General features: G+C 34.4%; 5 protein-coding genes across 7 annotated transcripts; 1 reads left to right on the forward strand and 4 right to left on the reverse strand.

Moving 5' to 3' along the window:
• Positions 1–126: 126 nt before the first annotated feature.
• LOC111781548 (transmembrane protein (DUF616)) lies at positions 127–3,452 on the reverse strand. 2 transcript variants are annotated; one of them, XM_087120255.1, is made up of 4 exons: positions 3,188–3,452; positions 3,037–3,117; positions 2,247–2,810; positions 127–704 (listed from the first exon to the last, which is right to left on the reverse strand). In XM_087120255.1, the coding sequence occupies exons 1-4, from the start codon at positions 3,435–3,437 to the stop codon at positions 343–345; spliced, it is 1,257 nt and encodes a 418-aa protein (XP_086976381.1). In that variant the 5' UTR covers positions 3,438–3,452; the 3' UTR covers positions 127–342. The 2 variants fall into 2 exon arrangements, with proteins under 2 accessions (XP_086976381.1, XP_023517977.2); XM_023662209.2 differs by having other exon boundaries at positions 2,917–3,117.
• A 986-nt stretch (positions 3,453–4,438) lies between these two features.
• On the reverse strand, positions 4,439–5,638 carry LOC111781887 (uncharacterized). The gene is made up of 4 exons (XM_023662616.2): positions 5,238–5,638; positions 5,020–5,166; positions 4,837–4,914; positions 4,439–4,750 (listed from the first exon to the last, which is right to left on the reverse strand). The coding sequence occupies exons 1-4, from the start codon at positions 5,595–5,597 to the stop codon at positions 4,550–4,552; spliced, it is 786 nt and encodes a 261-aa protein (XP_023518384.2). The 5' UTR covers positions 5,598–5,638; the 3' UTR covers positions 4,439–4,549.
• A 3,040-nt stretch (positions 5,639–8,678) lies between these two features.
• On the forward strand, positions 8,679–9,942 carry LOC111781905 (gibberellin 2-beta-dioxygenase). Its single transcript, XM_023662639.2, has 2 exons — positions 8,679–9,061; positions 9,170–9,942. The coding sequence occupies exons 1-2, from the start codon at positions 8,679–8,681 to the stop codon at positions 9,777–9,779; spliced, it is 993 nt and encodes a 330-aa protein (XP_023518407.2). The 3' UTR covers positions 9,780–9,942.
• Positions 9,943–13,029: 3,087 nt separating this feature from the next.
• Positions 13,030–14,633, reverse strand: LOC111781904 (glucan endo-1,3-beta-glucosidase 11). Of its 2 annotated transcripts, XM_087120260.1 has the most exons (4): positions 14,543–14,633; positions 14,007–14,465; positions 13,453–13,802; positions 13,030–13,348 (listed from the first exon to the last, which is right to left on the reverse strand). In XM_087120260.1, exons 1-4 carry the CDS (start codon positions 14,580–14,582, stop codon positions 13,256–13,258), a joined length of 942 nt encoding a protein of 313 aa, XP_086976386.1. In that variant the 5' UTR covers positions 14,583–14,633; the 3' UTR covers positions 13,030–13,255. The 2 variants fall into 2 exon arrangements, with proteins under 2 accessions (XP_086976386.1, XP_023518405.2); XM_023662637.2 differs by having other exon boundaries at positions 13,453–14,465.
• A 1,543-nt stretch (positions 14,634–16,176) lies between these two features.
• LOC111781715 (uncharacterized) lies at positions 16,177–16,500 on the reverse strand. The gene has a single exon (XM_023662403.2). It carries the CDS (start codon positions 16,498–16,500, stop codon positions 16,177–16,179), a length of 324 nt encoding a protein of 107 aa, XP_023518171.2.
• Between the last annotated feature and the right edge of the window lie 3,515 nt (positions 16,501–20,015).

Below are 20,015 nucleotides of genomic sequence, written 5' to 3' on the forward strand. Positions count from 1 at the left end.
AAATTTCAAAAAATAAAAAATAACATTTATAAATATTATTTATAAAGAAAATTCCGTAATCTATTTGGTAATGTCACGATTTCATATTTTTTTCGTTAAATAATATTTACCCTCCAATAAAAATAATAATAATAAAAGGAAATCATGCATTTGGTAAGTATTCTAAACCCAATATTTACCTACACTCGTCACACTGGCATCCAGACGACGCCGTATCGTCCATAATAGAAGAAAGGAAAAGAGAAGGGGTAGTGTGGCTGACCTGTCAAGCTTTTACTTTTGACGCTATTGTCCCCTGGGAAGAGCCAACACGTGGCATAAGAAAAGGACAAAGAAGTAAAATCAGGAAACGTCACCCCACATCTGGAGAAGATATTTCTGACACTTGCTGCAACAACTGCCATTGACATACAGCAAATCAGGGCCGGCCCTTTTAGTTCGTATGGGCTTGGAGATTTGGGGGTCCAGTTCAGAGCCACGATTTGCTTTGATTTTGAGATTGTGCCTATATTCCAAAGCAACTTGCTCGAAAACTTCTCCTTCGAACATGTTGATTTTGATGGATAGGGTCAAATGATCTCTCACAAATGCAAAAGCCAATTGGTCCCTTGGGTTGAAAGCTTCCAATTCGTTGAACAAAAGGCAAGAGAATAGGTTGCTTCCCCTTCCATGTCTCCTCAAGATTAAGGCACTATCTGGTACATCTGTAAAACACCCATTCTACTAAAATTAAAAAAAATTTAATCTTTATTGTTTATTTTCTGGTTGGATGAATCAAATTTAAAATACTTTTTTTTTTCTAGAGAGAGAAAAAATAGTGTAAAAAAGTCTCCCTTTAATATTCGATTTTATACTTTTGAAAAATAAAATTTGTTTAAGCTATAAAATTGATGAAGAAAACAAGGGAAAAGCCAAGTTTTATTTTTTAAAAATAAAAAACATTATTAAACGGCGATTTGTAATTAAAACAAATAAGCCTTGAACTAGTTCGTGCTCAATTTAATAGTAATATATTTTCTATCATGTGCTATTAATATTTAAAATAGTATTAGGAAATAATAGAGAGATGGAAACAATAAATCATGTGTTGACTACGTAAAATATAGAAATATAAAGCTTCGAGAATATATAAAGTAATACAGAAAGAGTTGATCTTCCCACTAATGGCAGAGTTGAACAAAACAAAAGGAATAATAATAAATAAATAACAAAATAAAGAGAACAAAAAAATAGGTTTTTCATGATTCCACGTGCCTCGCGGAGAGACCAATATTCTGATCATAGAGGATTATATGCTTCCATTACCCTTAATACTCTCTCCAAAAAGGACCAGATGAATAATTATGACAACTTCACATTCAAATTAACTATAATTAATGGTTCCCACTAATTTCTCTATGTATTTCCCATTAATAATAATAGTAATTAAACTATATATAAATTTTGTCGTTATATTTTTGTAGTATATTATTGAGTTCATTAATCAACTCAATAATATCATGCATTATACAAATTTAATTAAAATTCATCTAATAAATACATTGCATCACATTCAATTAAAAATAATAATGTTAAGATATAATTCAAAATTTCAATCCAGTCATTCGAACTTTTTAAACTTTACTTATTTAGATATACTCATTATTAAAAAGTATATATGAATTAAATCAATAGTTTAGGCCCATTTTCTATTTTAGGAATTTAAATTACAGATTTCATTTATGATTTTCATAGATATCATTAAAAAAAATAATAATAATAATAATAATAATCTTGGATTGCAAGCAAGAAAGCCGTGGGAAGGGCCATGATATGCATGAGACGTGACTCCCAAGGCTTAATTACAACCTTACAAAAGGCAAAGCCATAGCCAAAACTAAGGACAAAAATTATTTTTGGTGCCTTTTGACCTAATCCAGTTCATGCAAGCGGACGAAATTTACGAAAGAGTGTTTCAGTTGGAATTTTTCTATGCTTTGTTTATTTTGGTCTATTGCCAGCTCAAGGAGGGTATAAAAGGAAAACAAGTCAAGGGTTGCATGCATTGTTTATTTGAACAAAAAAAACAAAAAAAAAACAAAATTTAGTTTGGGTAAAAAATTGCTATATTTGAATATATGGTCAAAAAAAGTAAAATAGAATCAAAACTTTAATTACTTTCTAAGGGACTAATTTATTAAAGGAACATTATGAGTGAAACAACCACGGCGAGAAATTACCAATGGTAAAAGTAGATGAAAAATTACCTGTGGTATATGGAAGCTTACTGGGACTCCATGGTTGCAACCCATTTTCGCAGTAAGTTTCCATTTGGTTCTTCAAGGAATCAACATCCCACCATTTCTTCCATCTGGCAGTTGCCATGGCCTCTTCCATTGTGTGAATATAGTACGGATGTTTGGAAATGGCCATATCTGCATCCTCAGTCACAATTAAAGAATGAATCAACAACAATGGATCCACCATTAACTGAAGCTTGGCGTCCACCCATATACTGAATTTACAGTTTGGAAATAGTCTGTGAACCAAATATTTAGGTATTACGCCATTCATGGCAGGATTTTGGTACAGATTCTTGGTTGAAACTCTCACGATTCTCCAAGCTCCGATTATATCAGGATACGAGTTTCTTGTAGGAATTAATTTGTGGTTTTCGAGTCCTCTCACCGTGGTATCATCAACAAACATGAAAAAGCACACGTTATCCAAAGTCTTCGATCCGAGGCCTCTCGGTTGCCGAATTTTATCGTGATCGTTGAAAATCGCCGAAACCACAACCACGCCGTTGCAACTCTCCATAGCGGTTTGATCTGCCGAAATTCGTTTTGAGAAAACGTACAAAAAGAATCGGTTAAAACGAACGGAGAAATCACAGAGAAAGAAATGCGAAGAAATCGGATCCGAATTTCGCTGTACCAGAATCAGTGACAGGAAATTTCTTGAGAAATCCACAAGGAATCGGAACAGAAATATTATCATCGAAATATGAAAATCGCTTTTCGGCAGAGAAATTGCCGCCGAAACTATCTGCATTACCAGCGAGATACCTCAAATTGGAGGACCGCCAAGAGGAATTCCACAGCATTACCTGGATCTCATTCAAAACCATCCAATAATCTGAAACACAAGAACATCGATCGGAACAGAGGAAAAACCTAATAAACGAATTTTGAAAGCACGATCGTACCTGAGAAGAAGATAGGGGTGGAGCAGGAGGAGCGGAGGGTGGGAATGGCGTACTTGTGCTCGCCATAGGAGGAGGGATAGGAGAAGAGAGGGAACTGGATGGGATCGAAGGGAGAGGATCGGAAGAGGCATTTGGAGGAGGAGAAAGAAGTGTAGAGAGCGAGGAAAATGGAGGAGATAAGGTAAAACAGAGAGAAACAGAAGAGCTTTGATTGGAATAGCAGAGGCGTAGACCAACCCGGCTTTCCCATAATAACACCTCTGTATTTCCATTTTCCCCATCCATTTTCTCATCTCCTTTATATAATTCTGTTTTTTTCGTCTTCTACTGCCTCGCTTAACTCCCCCTTCTTTTCATTCTCCAAAACCTATAACCGTTTCTATTTTTTTTATTTCTTTTTATTTTTTACTTTTTCCTTAAATCACTATATTTATAATTGTATAATTGTATTTGAGGTTCATTAGAGTAAATGGTGTGGGATATGCTTCCAATTCCAATTCATCCCATAGTGCTTTGAGCTTGGTGAAATATACTGACAGTGTCATGGTTCATGTGACATCATTGCTATAGACTTTCGTATCTGGAAAATTGCTGGAGCATTCTTTTACGAAAATTGATCGTGAAGATCAACCCACATTTAATGATCTGTCTTGGTGTGAATAATACAATATCTGCTTCAATTGAATGAGTTAACCAAGATATTATCACACAACATGTGCCATCAATAAAGCTAATTTTCTTTTTGCCAATAATAACATGCATAACTGATTTAGCCGAAGACTGATAATTTGTTCCATTTAATTTGATTGAAACAAGTGAATATCTTGATCATGTGTTAAATCAACATCTGAAATTTTGAAACTGGATTTGGCTGATTCCGCTATGGAGAAAATTTTAATATTTAAGAATACCAAGATGGGTGTTCTAATACCATGTAGAAATAGAATTAGAAAGATGTGTATTGATATTCCTAAGATACAATAAGAAATAGAATAGAAAAATAATAGAAATAGAATTGAAAAGATGTGTATTCTCATTGATATTACTACAATACAAGCTAGCTACTACTAATGCCTACAAATGAGGAAAATATAAAATAATTAAATATTAAAAATAAAATAAAATATACCGTAAATTAAATGAATATATACTCTAATATTATATATGTATCTAAGTGATTATGAATAAGTAAAATGAATATATTTTTTTCATTAAGATTAATTTAAGTGGAAGAAAGAATGGAAGCATAGATGGTATTCAAATGTCCTTCCATTTTATTTCATCACTATTTTTCTTTTCATTTGGAGTTTCCTAAATTATTTACATAATTGCAGTAAAAGTTAGAGGGGGCTTGTTTGCTTTTTATTTTGTTTTCTTCTTTTGATCAATGTCTTGTTTGAGCAGGTCGACGACTCGTTTAAAATCCTCGAAATGGTTGACGAGCTTGTAAAAACCAGAGTCTTTAATGTCAGGTGGTAAGAAGAATTGTTCTCTCATTTCCCTAAACTTCTCCCATTCTTCTTCTGCCTCTTGGGGGTTATTCAGCAGCAGTTCAATTATTGTCTGCCAAGTGTTCGAAGAAATGCCACACAGACAAATATAAGGTTTTTAACCCTTTTTCTACAAGAAATATATGAACAATTATGTACCTTATACAATAATCGTCGAACATCTGAAGGCTCATCATGATTCAAGCATTCAGCCTTTGCTGCCTCCTCAATATCTCCCTAGAAATGCATAGAAAAAAACAAAAAACAAATTTGGAGGCTGAGATTCACATTTTTTTGGATCAAATGTGAGCGATTAAGAAACAAGTTTGTAGTAAGAAACACCTTGTAAATGAGCGCTTCTACAAGAAGCATCTGATATTCATATTCATGGTATGACAGTGATTTCTCATTGGCTTCTTTTACTGCTTTTTTTAATATCTCAATAGCTTTGTCTTCTTGTCCTATCATTTCCATCTTTGCCAGAACGTTCTTTTGCACATTAAAACGATCAATATAAGCATCCACACAACTTGTTTGATAGTAAAAGTTAAATGCTTCACCTGAATATGTGGGAAGTCAGGAGTGTCTGTGTTCGTCATGTTCTCTAACGTCTCTAAATAATCATGTTGAATTTCTTGGTTTGCTCGCATTTTATGGTATTGAAGCATTCTTTTCATGGCTATTCTGCCGCCATGTAGAGCTCCTATGGACATTGATCTTGTGAAAACACGCTGGGTTTTTTTCTCCTTTTTCCTCTGAGTATAGGCATAAATCAACATGAGACCAATGCCGGAGATTATGACACTCGATGCTGTGGCTCCTGCTGTTGTTCCATATTTGGTTTGGATCTTAAAACTTTTGAGGAAGTTTTTCATCATCACTAAAACGTCTCTTGCAAATGCTAATGAGAAATCTGTCATTTTGTATCTTGAACAGAGCTCGCGGTGCCGAAACAGGGCTAACAACAAGTTCAATTTAAATGGGATTTTGTATCTTCAAAGCATGAAACTTGTGTAGATGGAAGAATGATTCTTTGCTTCTGTGTGGGTACGGAAGCTAGAATGTTGGGATCATTGCTTTCCACAGTTCGGCTTCCTCTTTATCGTTATCAGCCTTACAATTTTAAAACGCATCTAGGTAGAGGCTTCCACACTCAAATATTTTGTTTCCACACTTCTTGATGTCTCTAATATCATTTGTAATAGCCCAAACACACGGTCATCCATCCGCACGTAATAATTTTTTTTTTTTTAGAGTTTTATAGGATAACTTTATTAAAATAAAAAATTTAAAAAATCTTTTTCTTTCAATCAAACGGCTAGTAACCAATAGGTCGTCATTATTAGCAAAAAAGTTGGCCGAGGATGCTCGTTCTTTCATTCTCAATGAGAGTGCTCATGCAAATCTAGAATACTTTTTCACTGACAAGAAAGGAATTTTTTGGTGAGGAAAAAGCGATCTCACATATTGTTTTTGGGATGTTTTTTTCAAAAAAGAAGTTTTATTTTTATTTATAATTGAAAGATGAATTATCTAAAGAAATGATATATTACCTTACTTTTAAACATGGTAGTTGAGAAAAAGTAATATAATCTTATGGTCAAGAGTGTTGGTTGATTGGATAAAGTTGAAACATTTTTTAGACTCAACACAAGTGCACCGAGTTATAAATTTTATTCAAACAATTTTTTTTTTAATTTTTTTTGTTAAATAACAAACCCAACTTAATCTTAATTGTTTTTAATTAGGTTGGTTTGCATGGATCTAATCATTTATTCAATTTTTTTAAATAAAGTAAAAGGTTAATTGGCAAACATTTGTTCATTTTTGAAACATTTAATAAAAATTTACCATTCAATCTTCATATATATATATATATATATATATATATATATATATATATTAAAGAGTTAGGGAGAAAAAATTATCACAAAAATAATTATCAAATATAATAAAAATGTACATTTTAAAATAAACAATAAATTAGAATTTTTAACTCAATCTAATTTTAGCGGAATTGATAAATCGGGAATAGCAAAGTTTTTATTTATATAAATCCAATTCAATGCAAATAAGTTCATTATCCAACTCAATTTGATTATCATTAAAAAAAAACAAATTTAGAGCGGAAATAAAACTTAACGGAAGAGTTGATTTAACATTTTTAACTGCCCAATGAAGTTTATGATTAATTTCAACAAATTAATATTTAATTTTTGACGTCTTGAAATAAACCAACAATGGACATTAATTTTCACGAACTTGTCTCCCAAGCAAATTATTTAATGACCAATTTTGGAAACTCGAAGAAATAATTATAAATACAACGTCACTCTAACTAATGCCCAAGACTTTCTTTTAAGGAAAATTGGCCACGCCCGTATTTTTCTTCCATTTCTACCCTCGGACATTATTTTTCTTCCACGGCCGTATTGTTTATTTGTGTATCTTTTTTTTTTTATCTGATTTTAATTTCCAAAAATGTTGACTTTACTAGTTCAAATAATCCCTAATCCTTGATTTATGGGATTTGAGTTGTTCTGATATGAATTTAAAATTTGTTTAAATTAGATTTAGATCCTTAATTTGTTTAGGAGCAATTTATAATTTTTAATTAAAATATCCAAATATATAATTTGACTATTTATTCAATAGTCAATCCGGCATATTTGAAAACAATTATTTAAATTTGGAACATTTGGCATTCGGTAGCTGCACTCCAATCACTCAATCTTGACCGTATATGGATTAAAAGCTTCTTCGTTAATATTTATTTTACAAATTCACTTATTTTGCCATTTTCGGCCCAACTCTTGCTTTTTCCTCCACCGCCCTTCTTTTTTATTTCCTCAATTTGTAAAGTCGAATTGGGTTGTTTGTGGAATGAGTTCGAATTTCGAATCCTAATCTAAATACTAGGTATCAGACGGACATTACATTTTTAATCTATTATGTCGAACTCAGGTTAAATTATTTAATACATTTTAGCTTCGAATCACTTGCACCATAGTTTGGAATGTATGAATTTGTTTGGAGGAGTATTAAGGGGAGGCATGGAATGCCCACAGATTTTGTTTGATTTTTATGGGACTGACAGCAAAATTACACCATTTATTTCCTTAATTGAATATTTTGAAAATTAATTGAAATATAAATTATTAAAGAATCTGCTTGAATTGACCTTTTGATTTTCATTTCTAATATAAATGACTTGACACTCTTTCCATCTTTGAAATAATTACAATCTCTCTATCTATCACTTTCTTCAAAATTGGAAATAGAAGAAATGAACTCATGAATTCTAATTTAATTGTAAGAGAAAATAATTAAATTTCTTATTGTTTAAAAATGTTTAAATAATTGCAAGTTTCAAAATATATATATATATACACGAAGCTCAACGAAGTGTTCTTGGGTCTGTAGTGTTAGACGAACACGACTCTCCACAATGGTATGATATTGTCCACTTTGAGCATAAGCTCTCATGGCTTTGCTTTGGGCTTCCCCAAAAGGCCTCATACCAATGGAGTTAGCATTCCTCACTTATAAACCCATGATCATTCCCTAAATTAGTCGATGTGGGACTTCCATCATCCAACACCTCCCCTCGAACAAAGCGCGCCTCCCCTTAATCGAGGCTCGACTCCTTTGGAGTCTTAGTCATTTTTGACTGCCTTCGAGGAGGGGCTTGACTCCTTTTCTTTAGGAGTTCTTTGTTCGATATTTGAGGATTTGAGGATTTACCAATTTATTGGCACGACTAAGTTTAGGGCATGGCTCTGATACCATGTTAGACGAACACGACTCTCCACAATGGTATGATATTGTCCACTTTGAGCATAAGCTCTCATGGCTTTGCTTTGGGCTTCCCCAAAAGGCCTCATACCAATGGAGTTAGCATTCCTCACTTATAAACCCATGATCATTCCATCATCCAACATGTAGCTCTTTCATCAAATCTCAATTCCAATTCTTTTTTAAGAAAAACCATATAATCCGCCATGGTTGTTCTGTCTCAGCCTGCATTGGATTTAGCCAAATATTCTCTTCGCCGAGCAACATGTAAACCCGCCGCCGCGGATATTCCGGCAATCGACCTCGCAGACCCTGACGCCAAGTCCCACATCGTGAAGGCTTGCGAAGAAATTGGCTTCTTTAAGGTGGTAAGCCATCGAGTTCCCATCGAATTGATGACCAAACTGGAAGATGAAGCCCTCCGTTTTTTCAGTCTTTCTCAGGCTGAGAAAGATAAAGCTCGTCCCCCTTACCCTTTAGGCTATGGCTCCAAAAATATCGGCCCTAATGGTGATAAGGGGTGGATTGAATATCTCCTCCTAAATGCAAATCCTCTCCCTCTTTTCGCCCCAAACTCCGAATCTTTAATGTAAGTTACACAAAATTGAGCACTCTGTTTCTTTGAATTTAACCCAAATTTGTAAAATAAAAAATTATTTTTCATAGATTTTGAAAATTTATGCTAATTTTTGTGTAGCGCTGCCGTGAAGGAGTACGTGACGGCGGTGAAGAAGCTGAGCTGCGAAGTGGCGGAGCTAATAGCAGAGGGGTTAAAAATCGAGCCACGAAACACAATAAGCAAGCTTCTAAATGAGGAGAAAAGCGATTGTTGTTTCAGAGTGAACCGGTATCCGCCGTGTCCGGAGCTCGAAGCTGTAGGTGGAAAAAGCACGATCGGGTTCGGGGAACACACGGACCCACAAATCATATCACTGTTAAGATCAAACAACTCGACCGGTCTACAAATCTGCCTGAGAGACGGCGCGTGGGTTTCAGTGCCACCGGACGCAACGGCGTTCTTCGTGAACGTCGGCGACGCGCTGCAGGTGATGAGCAACGGCAGATTCCGAAGCGTGAAGCACAAAGTGGTGGCGGATTGTAACAACGAGAGGGTTTCAATGATTTACTTTGGAGGGCCGGCATTGAGTGAAAAGATTGCGCCATTGCCACAGATTTTGGGAGACGGAGAAGAGAGTTTGTACAAGGAATTCTACTGGAGGGAATATAAAACGGCGGCGTACAAGACTAGATTGGCTGATTACAGGCTTGGCCCCTTTGAGAAGAATCAAAATTCGGAGCTGTTTTAATTCCATTCCATAATTGGAAACTCGTGCTAGCTTTCAAATTCTGTTTTAATCCCATTTTTTATTTGCTCAAGGATAGGCAGTTTGGTTCCTGATGTCTAAAAAAAGAATATTGATCATCAAATAAGTGTATTTATTACCTATTTTACATTATTAAAATAATTTTAACTAATTAAAATTTTAAGTTCTTGAATTTGTGTTATCATAATAATTATCTTCAAATCTTTTAATAAAATTATATAATATTTTTTTTCAAACATCATAATTTAAAAACTTAAAACAAATGTGAATCTCTAAAAAGGAAAAATAGAGATAAGAACTAAAGTTATTATTGATTGTGATTATTATTATTATTTAAATATTAAATTACATATAGGATTGAAGGCTGAAGTATGTTGATGTTTAGTAGACGTCGGCACACTTTGGAACACAAGTAAGTGCGAGATTGCGGCTGGTCTGATTCAATTAATTTTTCTGTTATTGTCAACAATAATTTTTTTAAAATTATAATTTTGGGGTCAACGTCGTCTAGAAGAAATTTTAAAAGAAAAAGAAAAAGAATTTTTCGTATTTAATGACAGATGAGAGACCGAGATATCCAACTTATTGATGATTTTTACGAAACCCTACTTCACACGAAGTTGACTCGAATGTTCTTGGTCAACCTTCAATTATGTCAATCTTTCCATTTTTTTCTAAATAATTAAACATCTATAATTTTATTCACTTGGATTTTCTTTTAAGAAAAAAGTTGTTTTTTTGATAATCGAAAATAATTTACAAAATTTGATAATCAAAACAATTTTGTTTTATTCGTAATATTAGTATCAATTTAAACGTTTGATCCATTTACTCTCTATTTTTCTATGTTTCTAAATTAATGTATAATTTTAAAGAGGGTTGTGTAGGAAGAATCAATTAATAAAAAATATTAAAAAAATGCTTAAAACGAAATATTAATGGGCATCCCACGTGCAAATGAGAAGTCTTTAGGAATTTAATTCAACCGATCAAAAGTTGACAACTAAAGTAGAACCTAAAAACCTCAATTTTAAAAAGTTATTTCTTAACCAAGAAATAAGATCTTAATAGTGCATTATAGTCAATAAAAGTGGCCAACAAAAAAAAAAAAACGTAAAATTATAAAAATAAATATAATGTTTCAAACATATTGTTAATAAATAATACAGGTAGCTATTATAGTTTTTATCACAATATGAAATTAAATATAGGTTCTAAATTTTATAATTTTGTTTTCCCCTAATTGTGATTTATTTTGAATTAATTATATAATTGGATGTAATTAATATTCCAGTCTTTGTAAATGTGAAATCAAATCAAATAATTCAAAGTTGCTGTCGGAGTCTCTCCACTTTTGAAAATGTGCCCCAAGTTAATTCCCTTCGCCCAATTTCATTCAATCAAAAGAACAGGTCAATTCCAACATCCCATTAAAATCCCATTTTTAATTATGTAAATTAATTATATAATATATTTAATTTGCATGTTTGATTTTACGTTGAAACCTGTCCACTATCTTTTTCGCAATTTTCTGCACCAACTCCATTAACTAAATTAAATTAAATTAAATGTAGTTTTAAATAAAGGAAATAACCATATTAAATGGACCTAAGTTTTTTAGTTGAATTCATTTATTTTTCTTGAACACGTGGGATCGTTGAATTCGCAACGAGGAAAATTCAACTACGAAACTTAGTGAGAACTTTAATTGTAATTAGTTTCTTAGTTCATTGAACTTATCTTATAATAATTAATCTCTTCATTGGTCAATTTGCATTTATGACTCCACATAAATAAAGCTTTTTATGCAATAATAATATTATTTTAAAATAAATTATATTTTATATTTATAATTTAAAATTATAACTAATTATGAAAAATTAGTTAATTATTTCCATTTTTTTTTTCTTTTAAGAGTATATAGTTGTTGCTCATGGACATTCTTTTATATATATATAAATTACGGATTTTTTTCCATTTGTAAATGCTGAGTGGGCCTGAAAAAAGCAGCCGTATTAGCCCATTGGGCTTTATGAAGTTAAGAGCCCAAACCTTTACATTTGGGCTCGGTGGGCTTCGAGACTAATATAAACTTAATTCCGATTAAATTTTATCTCATTTTTAGAATAATTAATTACTAATCTTGAAAATTAACAATATATATATATATATATATATTATTCTTAAAATTATGCCGATTAGAGGCATAATTAAAGAATAAAACTAGGATTAATCATGTCATCCTCATTTTTCAATTTCAGAGACAAAAGGAGTAAATCTAGTGCACGATGCCCTCGCTATTGGCCACTAACCACTCGCTTGCTGATCTAGAGCGTAGGATCCAGCTGTTAGATGAACACGACTCCCACAATGGTATGATATTGTCCACTTTGAGCATAAGCTCTCGTGGCTTTGCTTTGAGCTTACCCAAAAGTTCTGATACCAATATAGTTAGTATTCCTTGCTTATAAACCCATGATTATTCCGTAAATTAGCCGATGTGGAACTTTCATCATCCAACACCAGCAATGGCAATGACTGTAATTGGCACTCTATGTCTCTCCATCTCTTGTCTCTCTCTAGAGCGTACGATCCAGCACATGCTGGTTTGCGTAAAAAACTAAGGACCCCCCAGTCTGATGCAGTAATCCACTACCATGACTCATCAGCCACCTCAATATCCTGCATTCACTAAATGAAGCTGTGCTGACGGTTAGGGCTTGCCAAAGGAATAAAGCTTGGCCGACCATTTGTCTGCTGTGGATAATATAAACCCACCAAACAAAGTTTCTAACTTTACACTTTGATGTTTTGTTTTGTTTTATTTTATTTATTTATATATTTTTCGTTAATATGCTTTATACTCAATACATTTCTATCTAGATAACAAGCCGATCGTTTCCAAGAACTTTTCTCCAAGCCTGTCTCTTTGTTTTGTTGGCTATCAAAGCCATTCAAAGTCGAATAGTCTCTTCAGAAGTCAGTATAATGCTTCCCGGCCCGTGTGGATACTCACATTTTGTTTGTCGACGGTCCCTACCATAGACTAGGCTCCTCGTTTCAAAAAAATACGTGGTCTGGGGGCTTTACCGGAACTAACTAGTAAAAGGCCCAAAACCGGAACCGATCTTAAAAACCAATCGCGTTCCGGTAAAAAATCTCAATTTCGTATTCGTTTAGAAGAAAAACAAAATCGAAAGTTGTGATAAGCAAGAAGAAACAAGATGTATTGATAATAATAATATAACACTAAACAAATGAAATAGAGTGAGGTGTACATTAAGAACAATTTAATAATTAATAATGGCTACAGAAGAATCAAATGAAGGCCATTTTTAGTGAATTTTACAGCAAATTGACTCTAAAAACTAAGGTTAATCAAATGGTTTGCTTCAATAATCAAAGGGTTTCCACGTTCTAATTCAATCTTTGAAACCCTTAATCACCCATTAATTCCTCTAAAACGGTCTTCTTATCACAATAATCTGGAAACTGATCACCAAATACACAAACATCCAATACATTAAGCTTCTATTTTCCATTGCTGTTGTCTGTTTAAAAAAAAAAAAAAAAAAAAAAAAAAAAAAAAAAAAAAAAAAAAAAAAAAATTAAAAGCAAAACTTTATAAATTTTGCTTTAGTGAAAAAGAACTTACCTTAGTGGCCGAAGAAGACAAAGAGACGGATGCAGAAGAGGTTGAAAGGCCCATATTGTAAGCCATGGTTCCATCAGGCTGATAGAGACCATAGTTTCTTTCAGAGGTTGGCCCAGGCTTCATGTCTTCGTTAAACAGAGCAAAAAGATATACTTCGAGCCTCGTATTTGGCCTCAAAGGAGTCCCTTCATTTCCCAATTGTCTTCTTAATAGGTTCCTATTGTAAATGGCTGCATTGTCAGAATTTGCTCCAATTTCATCCACGTCTCCTTTTGAAGGCCACCCAGTCTCTGAAACCCTCACTTCAATCCCATCAAAACCCAGCCTTGCCATACCAAATATCACTGCATCTACTTGAGCATACAACATATTGTCATAATTTAGCTTCGTGGAAGGATCAACCAAGTAAGTCATGGCATTCAAAAGCGCATAATCCAATGATATGATATCAGGGTTATCTTTGTAAGCAAAATAAGGGTATGCATTGACCCAAAATGGCGCTTTTGTTCTTGACAAAAACTGCAAAAACTGTGAAATGTAGCTTGACACTTCACCTTTGAAGCTACCAGCTGAAGGAGGGAAGGATTCCTCAAGAACAGCCAAGGATGTTGGAGTTGAGACATGAATGTATGAACCTAGCCCTAATTCTCCCAAGGCTTCATGAATGGCAATCATCACTGGGACAAGGTTCGCCATTAGCACCGTGTCGTTCCCGGTGAATATCTCGTTCCCGACCGCGATTCCGGTGATCCTTACGGCCGGGAAATAGGGCTTGATGTGGGTTGCAACCCATTGGAGGGCTTGTTGAGGATCCAAAAGCTGCGTTAGCATCTCGTTTTCTATGGTCACAATGAGCTCTGTGTTGGAGTTGGCAAATGAAGTCAATATTTGTGGATTTGTATCGTATATTCTTACTTTTGAGATCTTAAGTGAAGTTAATAACTCCAAAACTTTATCCGGTGATGGCAAATTATCACCAACTTGGCCATAATTAACACCTAGAGATCCAACTCCTGCCAAAATCACAACAATATAAGAACACATAAACAAAAATTACATTAAAATTAAAAACAAAGTAATCTCCTCATACCTGAAAATGAAAGGAAAAATAAAAGAAAAAAATGGATCATGGCAAAAAAGTTAAGAGATTTGGGTGCAAATAATGGGTACTATATACAAATGGGAATGTGATGAAATCTCTATTTTTTCCCATCATCAATGGGTCCAATAAACCATCTCTTTCTTAGTACACAAGCAAAACATCATAATATAAATAATTATATATATAATGTATAGATTATAAATATTAATTAGGTTAGCATAAGCTCCAATTTCTTATTTTTCATTAAATAATTTATAAGTTGGTGGCCGTACCTTTTACTTGGCTTTGGCTGTTTGGATAAGGATGTGGAAATTACGAGAGTGTCCTTGATGGAGTACTTTTACTTGCAATTTGGTCTGCAAAGATGACGAAATTAAAGTCGGTAAAGTAAAATGTAAATGAAAATCCAATTATGAGCTATTTTTTTTTTTATATAATTCAATGAATATATATATATATTGGATGCAATGAATAGACATTTCACATGCATCATAATTTCCTTTTAACAAAATAAATATTTAATGCCTTTATTTATTTATTTATAAATTTAAACCTACGTTTATTTCAAAGGGGGAAAACCCCACAAAATTATTTTAGGGGTTTAGATATATTGATAAGATAAGCTCATGGAAAGAGGGATATGAAAAGGAAGATGGGTTATTTTAGAAAATAAAGTTTTTATTTATTTATTTATTATTATTTTGTGGGTTTTGTTGTTACTATTTTCTAAAGTTGCCACGTCGGCTGCACGCCATTGGGCTGGATTTCTAATACGTAAAAGCAACTTTATTGTGTCACAAATTGAAAAGTAAGATTTAATTTGTTATTGGAATCGAGAAGGTCAATTTTGACGGTGGCTGTTTGTTTCAATTATCTTAATTAGCAGAAAGAAGGGATAATTATGTGACACGTAATTGTTTTTTTTTTTTATATCAAATATTTAAATTTATAAGTAGAAAAATAAATAAAAATTAAGGATATATAAATTGAATAGAACGCAAATTTATTTATGAATATTATAGTTGATTGGATTATCTACAAAAAAAAAAATGAAAGAAATTAAAAATAAGAACGAAGCTTTATAAATGTCAAAATCAGCATAGCTTATTTGACTTGTAAAATTCTCATTATTGAAATGGGCCTTTTCGGGCCTGTATTGAAATGGGCCTTTCGGGGGTAGATATGGAAATGGGCCTTACTTGGGTGGGCCTAACCATAGGCTTCGATTTGGATAAACCGTTGTTACGTGTAAAGTTGACGTCCACTTATTTTTAGATAATTATGAAATGGACACGTCATACTGCTTCGCTTGCATTGTAAATTGACGGCGGCACGCAAACTGGTTTTATTGATAGGACGTGTCCTCGTTTCTTTTTTTTAATAATATGAATTAACTAATCATTATAATATATTTACGTCTTGTTTTTTTAATCATTTTTCTATATTATTGTTAATTTTATTTTCTTTTTTAATATAATTTTCTCAACCGCAACTTTCGAACAACACCAAATTTAAAAGAGAGAAAAAAAAAGTCGAGAATAAATTTGAAAAAAAAAATCCCGAATATTTCGCGGTCTCGGGAAAAAAATAAAATATAATATATGTTTTACAAAAATGTAAATTTAATCAGCCCAAATCCAGTTGAGATCCTCCATGGAAGGGAGCTCGAGCTTGAGCAGCAAGGGATCCAAGTCCTCAAACGACGTGCTCTGCTGAGACGACGTCGTATCGGTCTCACAACTTTCAGTACTTTCTTCAAACCGGGCTGATCTTACATCAATAATGTTCTCATCCACTCGCCGCTTCTTCCCGGTGTTTCCACCGGCGGGGGAATTCATGCCGGTGAGGGTCTGAACGACGGACTTGAAATTTGAGACGTCGGTCTGAATATGGTGGTACTCAATAAACACCACCTTCACTGGACCCGCCGCCTTGGAGTTCGCCATCTTTTGAAACGAAAGAATGTCTAAGGTTGTAGTTTTGCGCTGCTTCTGGTTCTGGTTCTGTGTGGATTATATATTAGTATAGAGAGTGAGAGAGGCACAATGAGTTGACCGTTTGAGAAAAATGGAGGGAGTTGACCGAGTCAAAGGCAGCATGCGAAGAATATTGAAGAAGTCAAGTGGGAGTCTTTGATTTGTCGTCGTTGAATTTCATGCATGGCATTATAGGATTGTAACGTTGCCTCATACGAAACTACATGGGACCAATTTCATTCAACTTTTACTTTCTCCTTAATCCTTCCTTTCATAATTGAATATGTAATTTATTAAAGTAAGCTAAAAGCTAAATTAAAATTGTTACGAAGATAATATTAAGAACAAATTAGAAAGTTTAAAATTAAAATGAACATGTTTTATTATTATTATTATTATTATTATTATTGAAATAATTAAAGAAAGAAAAGAAAGAAATTGGGAATAGTATATGATTGGTTGGCTGAATAAAAAGGGTCAAAAGATTTATATTGATGGATTAATGGCAGAGTTGGTGTAGAGTTGGTCAATTTAGAAGAAGTTCTTAAGATGGTATTAAAGTGTTGTTTGCGATGGGCCCAAACGACTTTAAGGACCTTCACTGTCAAAGACTCAAAATTGAAAGAAGCAATAATTTGAAGAAACTTCTGCTTATCAGCGCCCACATGCTTAGAGTGTTTGTATTCAGACTTAGCCGAGCGGCGGCGGCGAACAGGCCGTAGGAGAGAGATTTCGAGGGTGTAGCCCATTCCGAATACCTTGTTTCAGAGCGCTAATCACATCCGACGCCATTAAAGAGGCGTCAGAAGAAGTGGAGGAGAATGTAAGCGCCCTATCCCGACAGCGCCATGGAGTTTAACGTCGGGAGAAGACCAACCATTTGTTTCCCCGAGAAACAAACAAGACCGTCCTTTTAGAACCAGACAAAGTCCTACCCATTTAGGACCTTTTCTTCTCGGCCCAAGTGTATTAAACGCCCGTTTAATTTCATTGTCCATCTTCTCATCGGCCCAAGTGTTGTCATGGCCCAAACAATTAATCGATGGCCCGCTCAATTAGGCCTTTTTCTTTTCGGCCCAACAATTGTAAATGCCCGTTTAAATTCATTGACGGCCAGCCGATTAGGCCTCTTTCTCATCGGCCCAAGTGCGTTAAAGGCCCGTTTAAATTCAAGCCTTTTTGTCCTTAGCCCAAGTGTAGTAAAGCCCATTTAAATTCATTGGTGGTCTGCCCAATTGGGCCTTTTCTTCTCGGCCCAACTATGGTAAAGACTAAGTTTAAATTTATTGACGGCCGGCCGATTAGGCGACTTTCTCCTCGGCCCAGGTAGGATAAAGGCCCGTTTAAATTCATTGGTGGTCTGCCCAATTGGGCCTTTCTTCTCGGCCCAACTATGGTAAAGACTAAGTTTAAATTTATTGACGGCCGGCCGATTAGGCACTTTCTCCTCGGCCCAGGTAGGATAAAGGCCCGTTTAAAATCATTGATGCCCCGTCCAATTAGGCCTTTTTTCTCGGCCCAGCTATTGTCAAGGCCCGTTTAAATTTCATTGATAAAAAGCCCCTTTAATTTCATGGATGGCCTGCCCAATTAGGCCCTCTTCTCATCGGCTCAATTGTTCAAAAAGCCCGTTTAAATTCATTGATGGGCCGCCCGGTTAGGCCTTTTTGCTCGGCCCAACTATTGTTAAGGCCCGTTTAATTTTTTGACGGACGGCGAATTAAGCCTCTTTCTCCTCAGCCCAAGTGTGGTAAAGGCCCGTTTAAAATCATGCCTTTTTCACTTCGACCCAACTGTGGAAAAGTGCCGTTTAAATTTATTGCGGTCCTGTGCAATTAGCCATTTTCTCTTCGGCCCAATTGTATTAAAAACCGTTGGATTTCATTGATGGCCTGTCCAATTAGGCCCTTTTATCATCGGCCCAATTCTTTGAAAGATCCGTTTAAATTCATTGATGGCCCAAGCAATTAGGCCTTTTTTCTCGGCCCAACTATTTTTAAAGCCCATTTAAATTAATTGACGGTTGGCCTATTAGTCCTCTGTCTCCTCGGCTCAAGTGTGGTAAAGGCCCGTTCAAATTCAGGCCTTTTTCTATTCGGCCCAACTATGGAAAAGGCCTTTTTCTTCGGTCCATGTAGGATAAAAGCCCGTTAAATTCATTGATGGCTTGCCCAATTAGGCTTTTTCTCCTTGGCCCATGTCTTGTAAAGGCCTGTTGAGATTCATTGATGGCCTACGCATCTAGCCATTTTTCTCTTCGGCCCAAGTGTGGTTAAGGCCCGTTGAAAGACATTGATGGCCTGTCCAGTTGGGCCTTTTTTCTTTGGCCCAAGTGTATTAAAGGCCCGTTTATATTTATCGTTTCCCGCCCAATTAAGCTTTATTCTTTTCTTCGCAGCCCCTGTGGTAAAAGCCCGTTTAAATTCATCGACGGCTTTCCCAAGTTAGCTATAACAACTTTTTCAGCAATATCTTTAATTGGTAAGCTCAATCCGTGAGTGAAATGCACTATTTAATATTAAAAAACAAATATTCTTTATGTTACTGGATATTTAGAAATTCAGGGGTTTAGGTATACCATTTAAGTAAAATTTATCAAAATGTTAAATCTACCGTTTAATTAGAATTTAATCTAAATTCATTCAAGTATGTGTTATTTACTTAGACGTTATACCTTAATTTTTTTAGTCAAAACTAGACATATAGTAATAACTTAAATTATATTAGCCTAAACAAGGGTGAACAAAAAATTTTCTTGGTGAGAACCAAACTTCCAATATTCCCCCATTTTCGTGAAGCAAATTACAAAAGAATTTCACAAGTGAAAATGCCGAAATAATGGACATATGACCAAAAACATGGAACACTTTGATTAGTACAACTCCATGTTCATGAATCACGACTCCATGTTCTTTCACGTGTAAAGAATGTTGTTCTAGTCCGTTTAAAACCGGACAAACTTCAGCAACCCTAACGTTGTTTTTTCTCGAATCATCATACAAATCTATGATTGTAATCTTCTCAATTTTAATTTATTCCGGTTAGAGTCACAATAAGCAAACATGTACGCATGGACAACGTGTATAAGCACGATAGAGTGAAGATCCCTTCATGCAACTTATGAGCACGAGTGGTAGGAAACCGATTTAGGTAAAACCGAAAAATGGGTTGTGGAATTCCATGAGCAATTAGGGTTAGAACACAAACAAATTCAAAAAGAATTTAAAGTGGAAAAATGACATGAACTTTTAGAACAAATGGGTTTGAAAACAAATGATATATAAACGCAAGTTTGTGTGTTTATATGAATTTGTGAGTCATTTCACCAAATTCAAGTGGAGAAGTCAGGACAGTGAGGTGGTCACTACCACCAAACATTTCAAACACTTTTAATACCATAAAATAAGCAAGTGGGTTTTGACTGTTTTGGAAGCTCAAATATTATATGATATTGTATCAATTTGCTTGTTCCTTAGACCTTGGCA

The sequence above is a fragment of the Cucurbita pepo genome, chromosome 19 (genome assembly GCF_057944985.1).
Source record: "Cucurbita pepo subsp. pepo isolate OVF chromosome 19, ASM5794498v1, whole genome shotgun sequence".
Taxonomy (NCBI): Eukaryota; Viridiplantae; Streptophyta; class Magnoliopsida; order Cucurbitales; family Cucurbitaceae; genus Cucurbita; species Cucurbita pepo.

What these genes read in the sequence shown, in the direction of transcription:
- LOC111781548 (XM_023662209.2), bottom strand. Translation starts at nt 3,437, where the DNA reads ATGGGAAAGCCGGGTTGGTCTACGCCTCTGCTATTCCAATCAAAGCTC. An exon ending in ATTTCCTGTCACTGATTCTG is followed by an intron (nt 2,811 to 2,916) that starts GTACAGCGAAAT and finishes GAATTTCGGCAG; the next exon opens with ATCAAACCGCTATGGAGAGT. An exon ending in TAAGCTTCCATATACCACAG is followed by an intron (nt 705 to 2,246) that starts GTAATTTTTCAT and finishes GGTGTTTTACAG; the next exon opens with ATGTACCAGATAGTGCCTTA.
- LOC111781887 (XM_023662616.2), bottom strand. Translation starts at nt 5,597, where the DNA reads ATGACAGATTTCTCATTAGCATTTGCAAGAGACGTTTTAGTGATGATG. An exon ending in TAGAAGCGCTCATTTACAAG is followed by an intron (nt 4,915 to 5,019) that starts GTGTTTCTTACT and finishes ATGCATTTCTAG; the next exon opens with GGAGATATTGAGGAGGCAGC. An exon ending in TTCGACGATTATTGTATAAG is followed by an intron (nt 4,751 to 4,836) that starts GTACATAATTGT and finishes AACACTTGGCAG; the next exon opens with ACAATAATTGAACTGCTGCT.
- LOC111781905 (XM_023662639.2), top strand. Translation starts at nt 8,679, where the DNA reads ATGGTTGTTCTGTCTCAGCCTGCATTGGATTTAGCCAAATATTCTCTT. An exon ending in CCAAACTCCGAATCTTTAAT is followed by an intron (nt 9,062 to 9,169) that starts GTAAGTTACACA and finishes ATTTTTGTGTAG; the next exon opens with CGCTGCCGTGAAGGAGTACG.
- LOC111781904 (XM_023662637.2), bottom strand. Translation starts at nt 14,582, where the DNA reads ATGATCCATTTTTTTCTTTTATTTTTCCTTTCATTTTCAG. An exon ending in ATTTTTCCTTTCATTTTCAG is followed by an intron (nt 14,466 to 14,542) that starts GTATGAGGAGAT and finishes TGATTTTGGCAG; the next exon opens with GAGTTGGATCTCTAGGTGTT. An exon ending in TGTCTTCTTCGGCCACTAAG is followed by an intron (nt 13,349 to 13,452) that starts GTAAGTTCTTTT and finishes TTTTTTAAACAG; the next exon opens with ACAACAGCAATGGAAAATAG.
- LOC111781715 (XM_023662403.2), bottom strand. Translation starts at nt 16,500, where the DNA reads ATGGCGAACTCCAAGGCGGCGGGTCCAGTGAAGGTGGTGTTTATTGAG.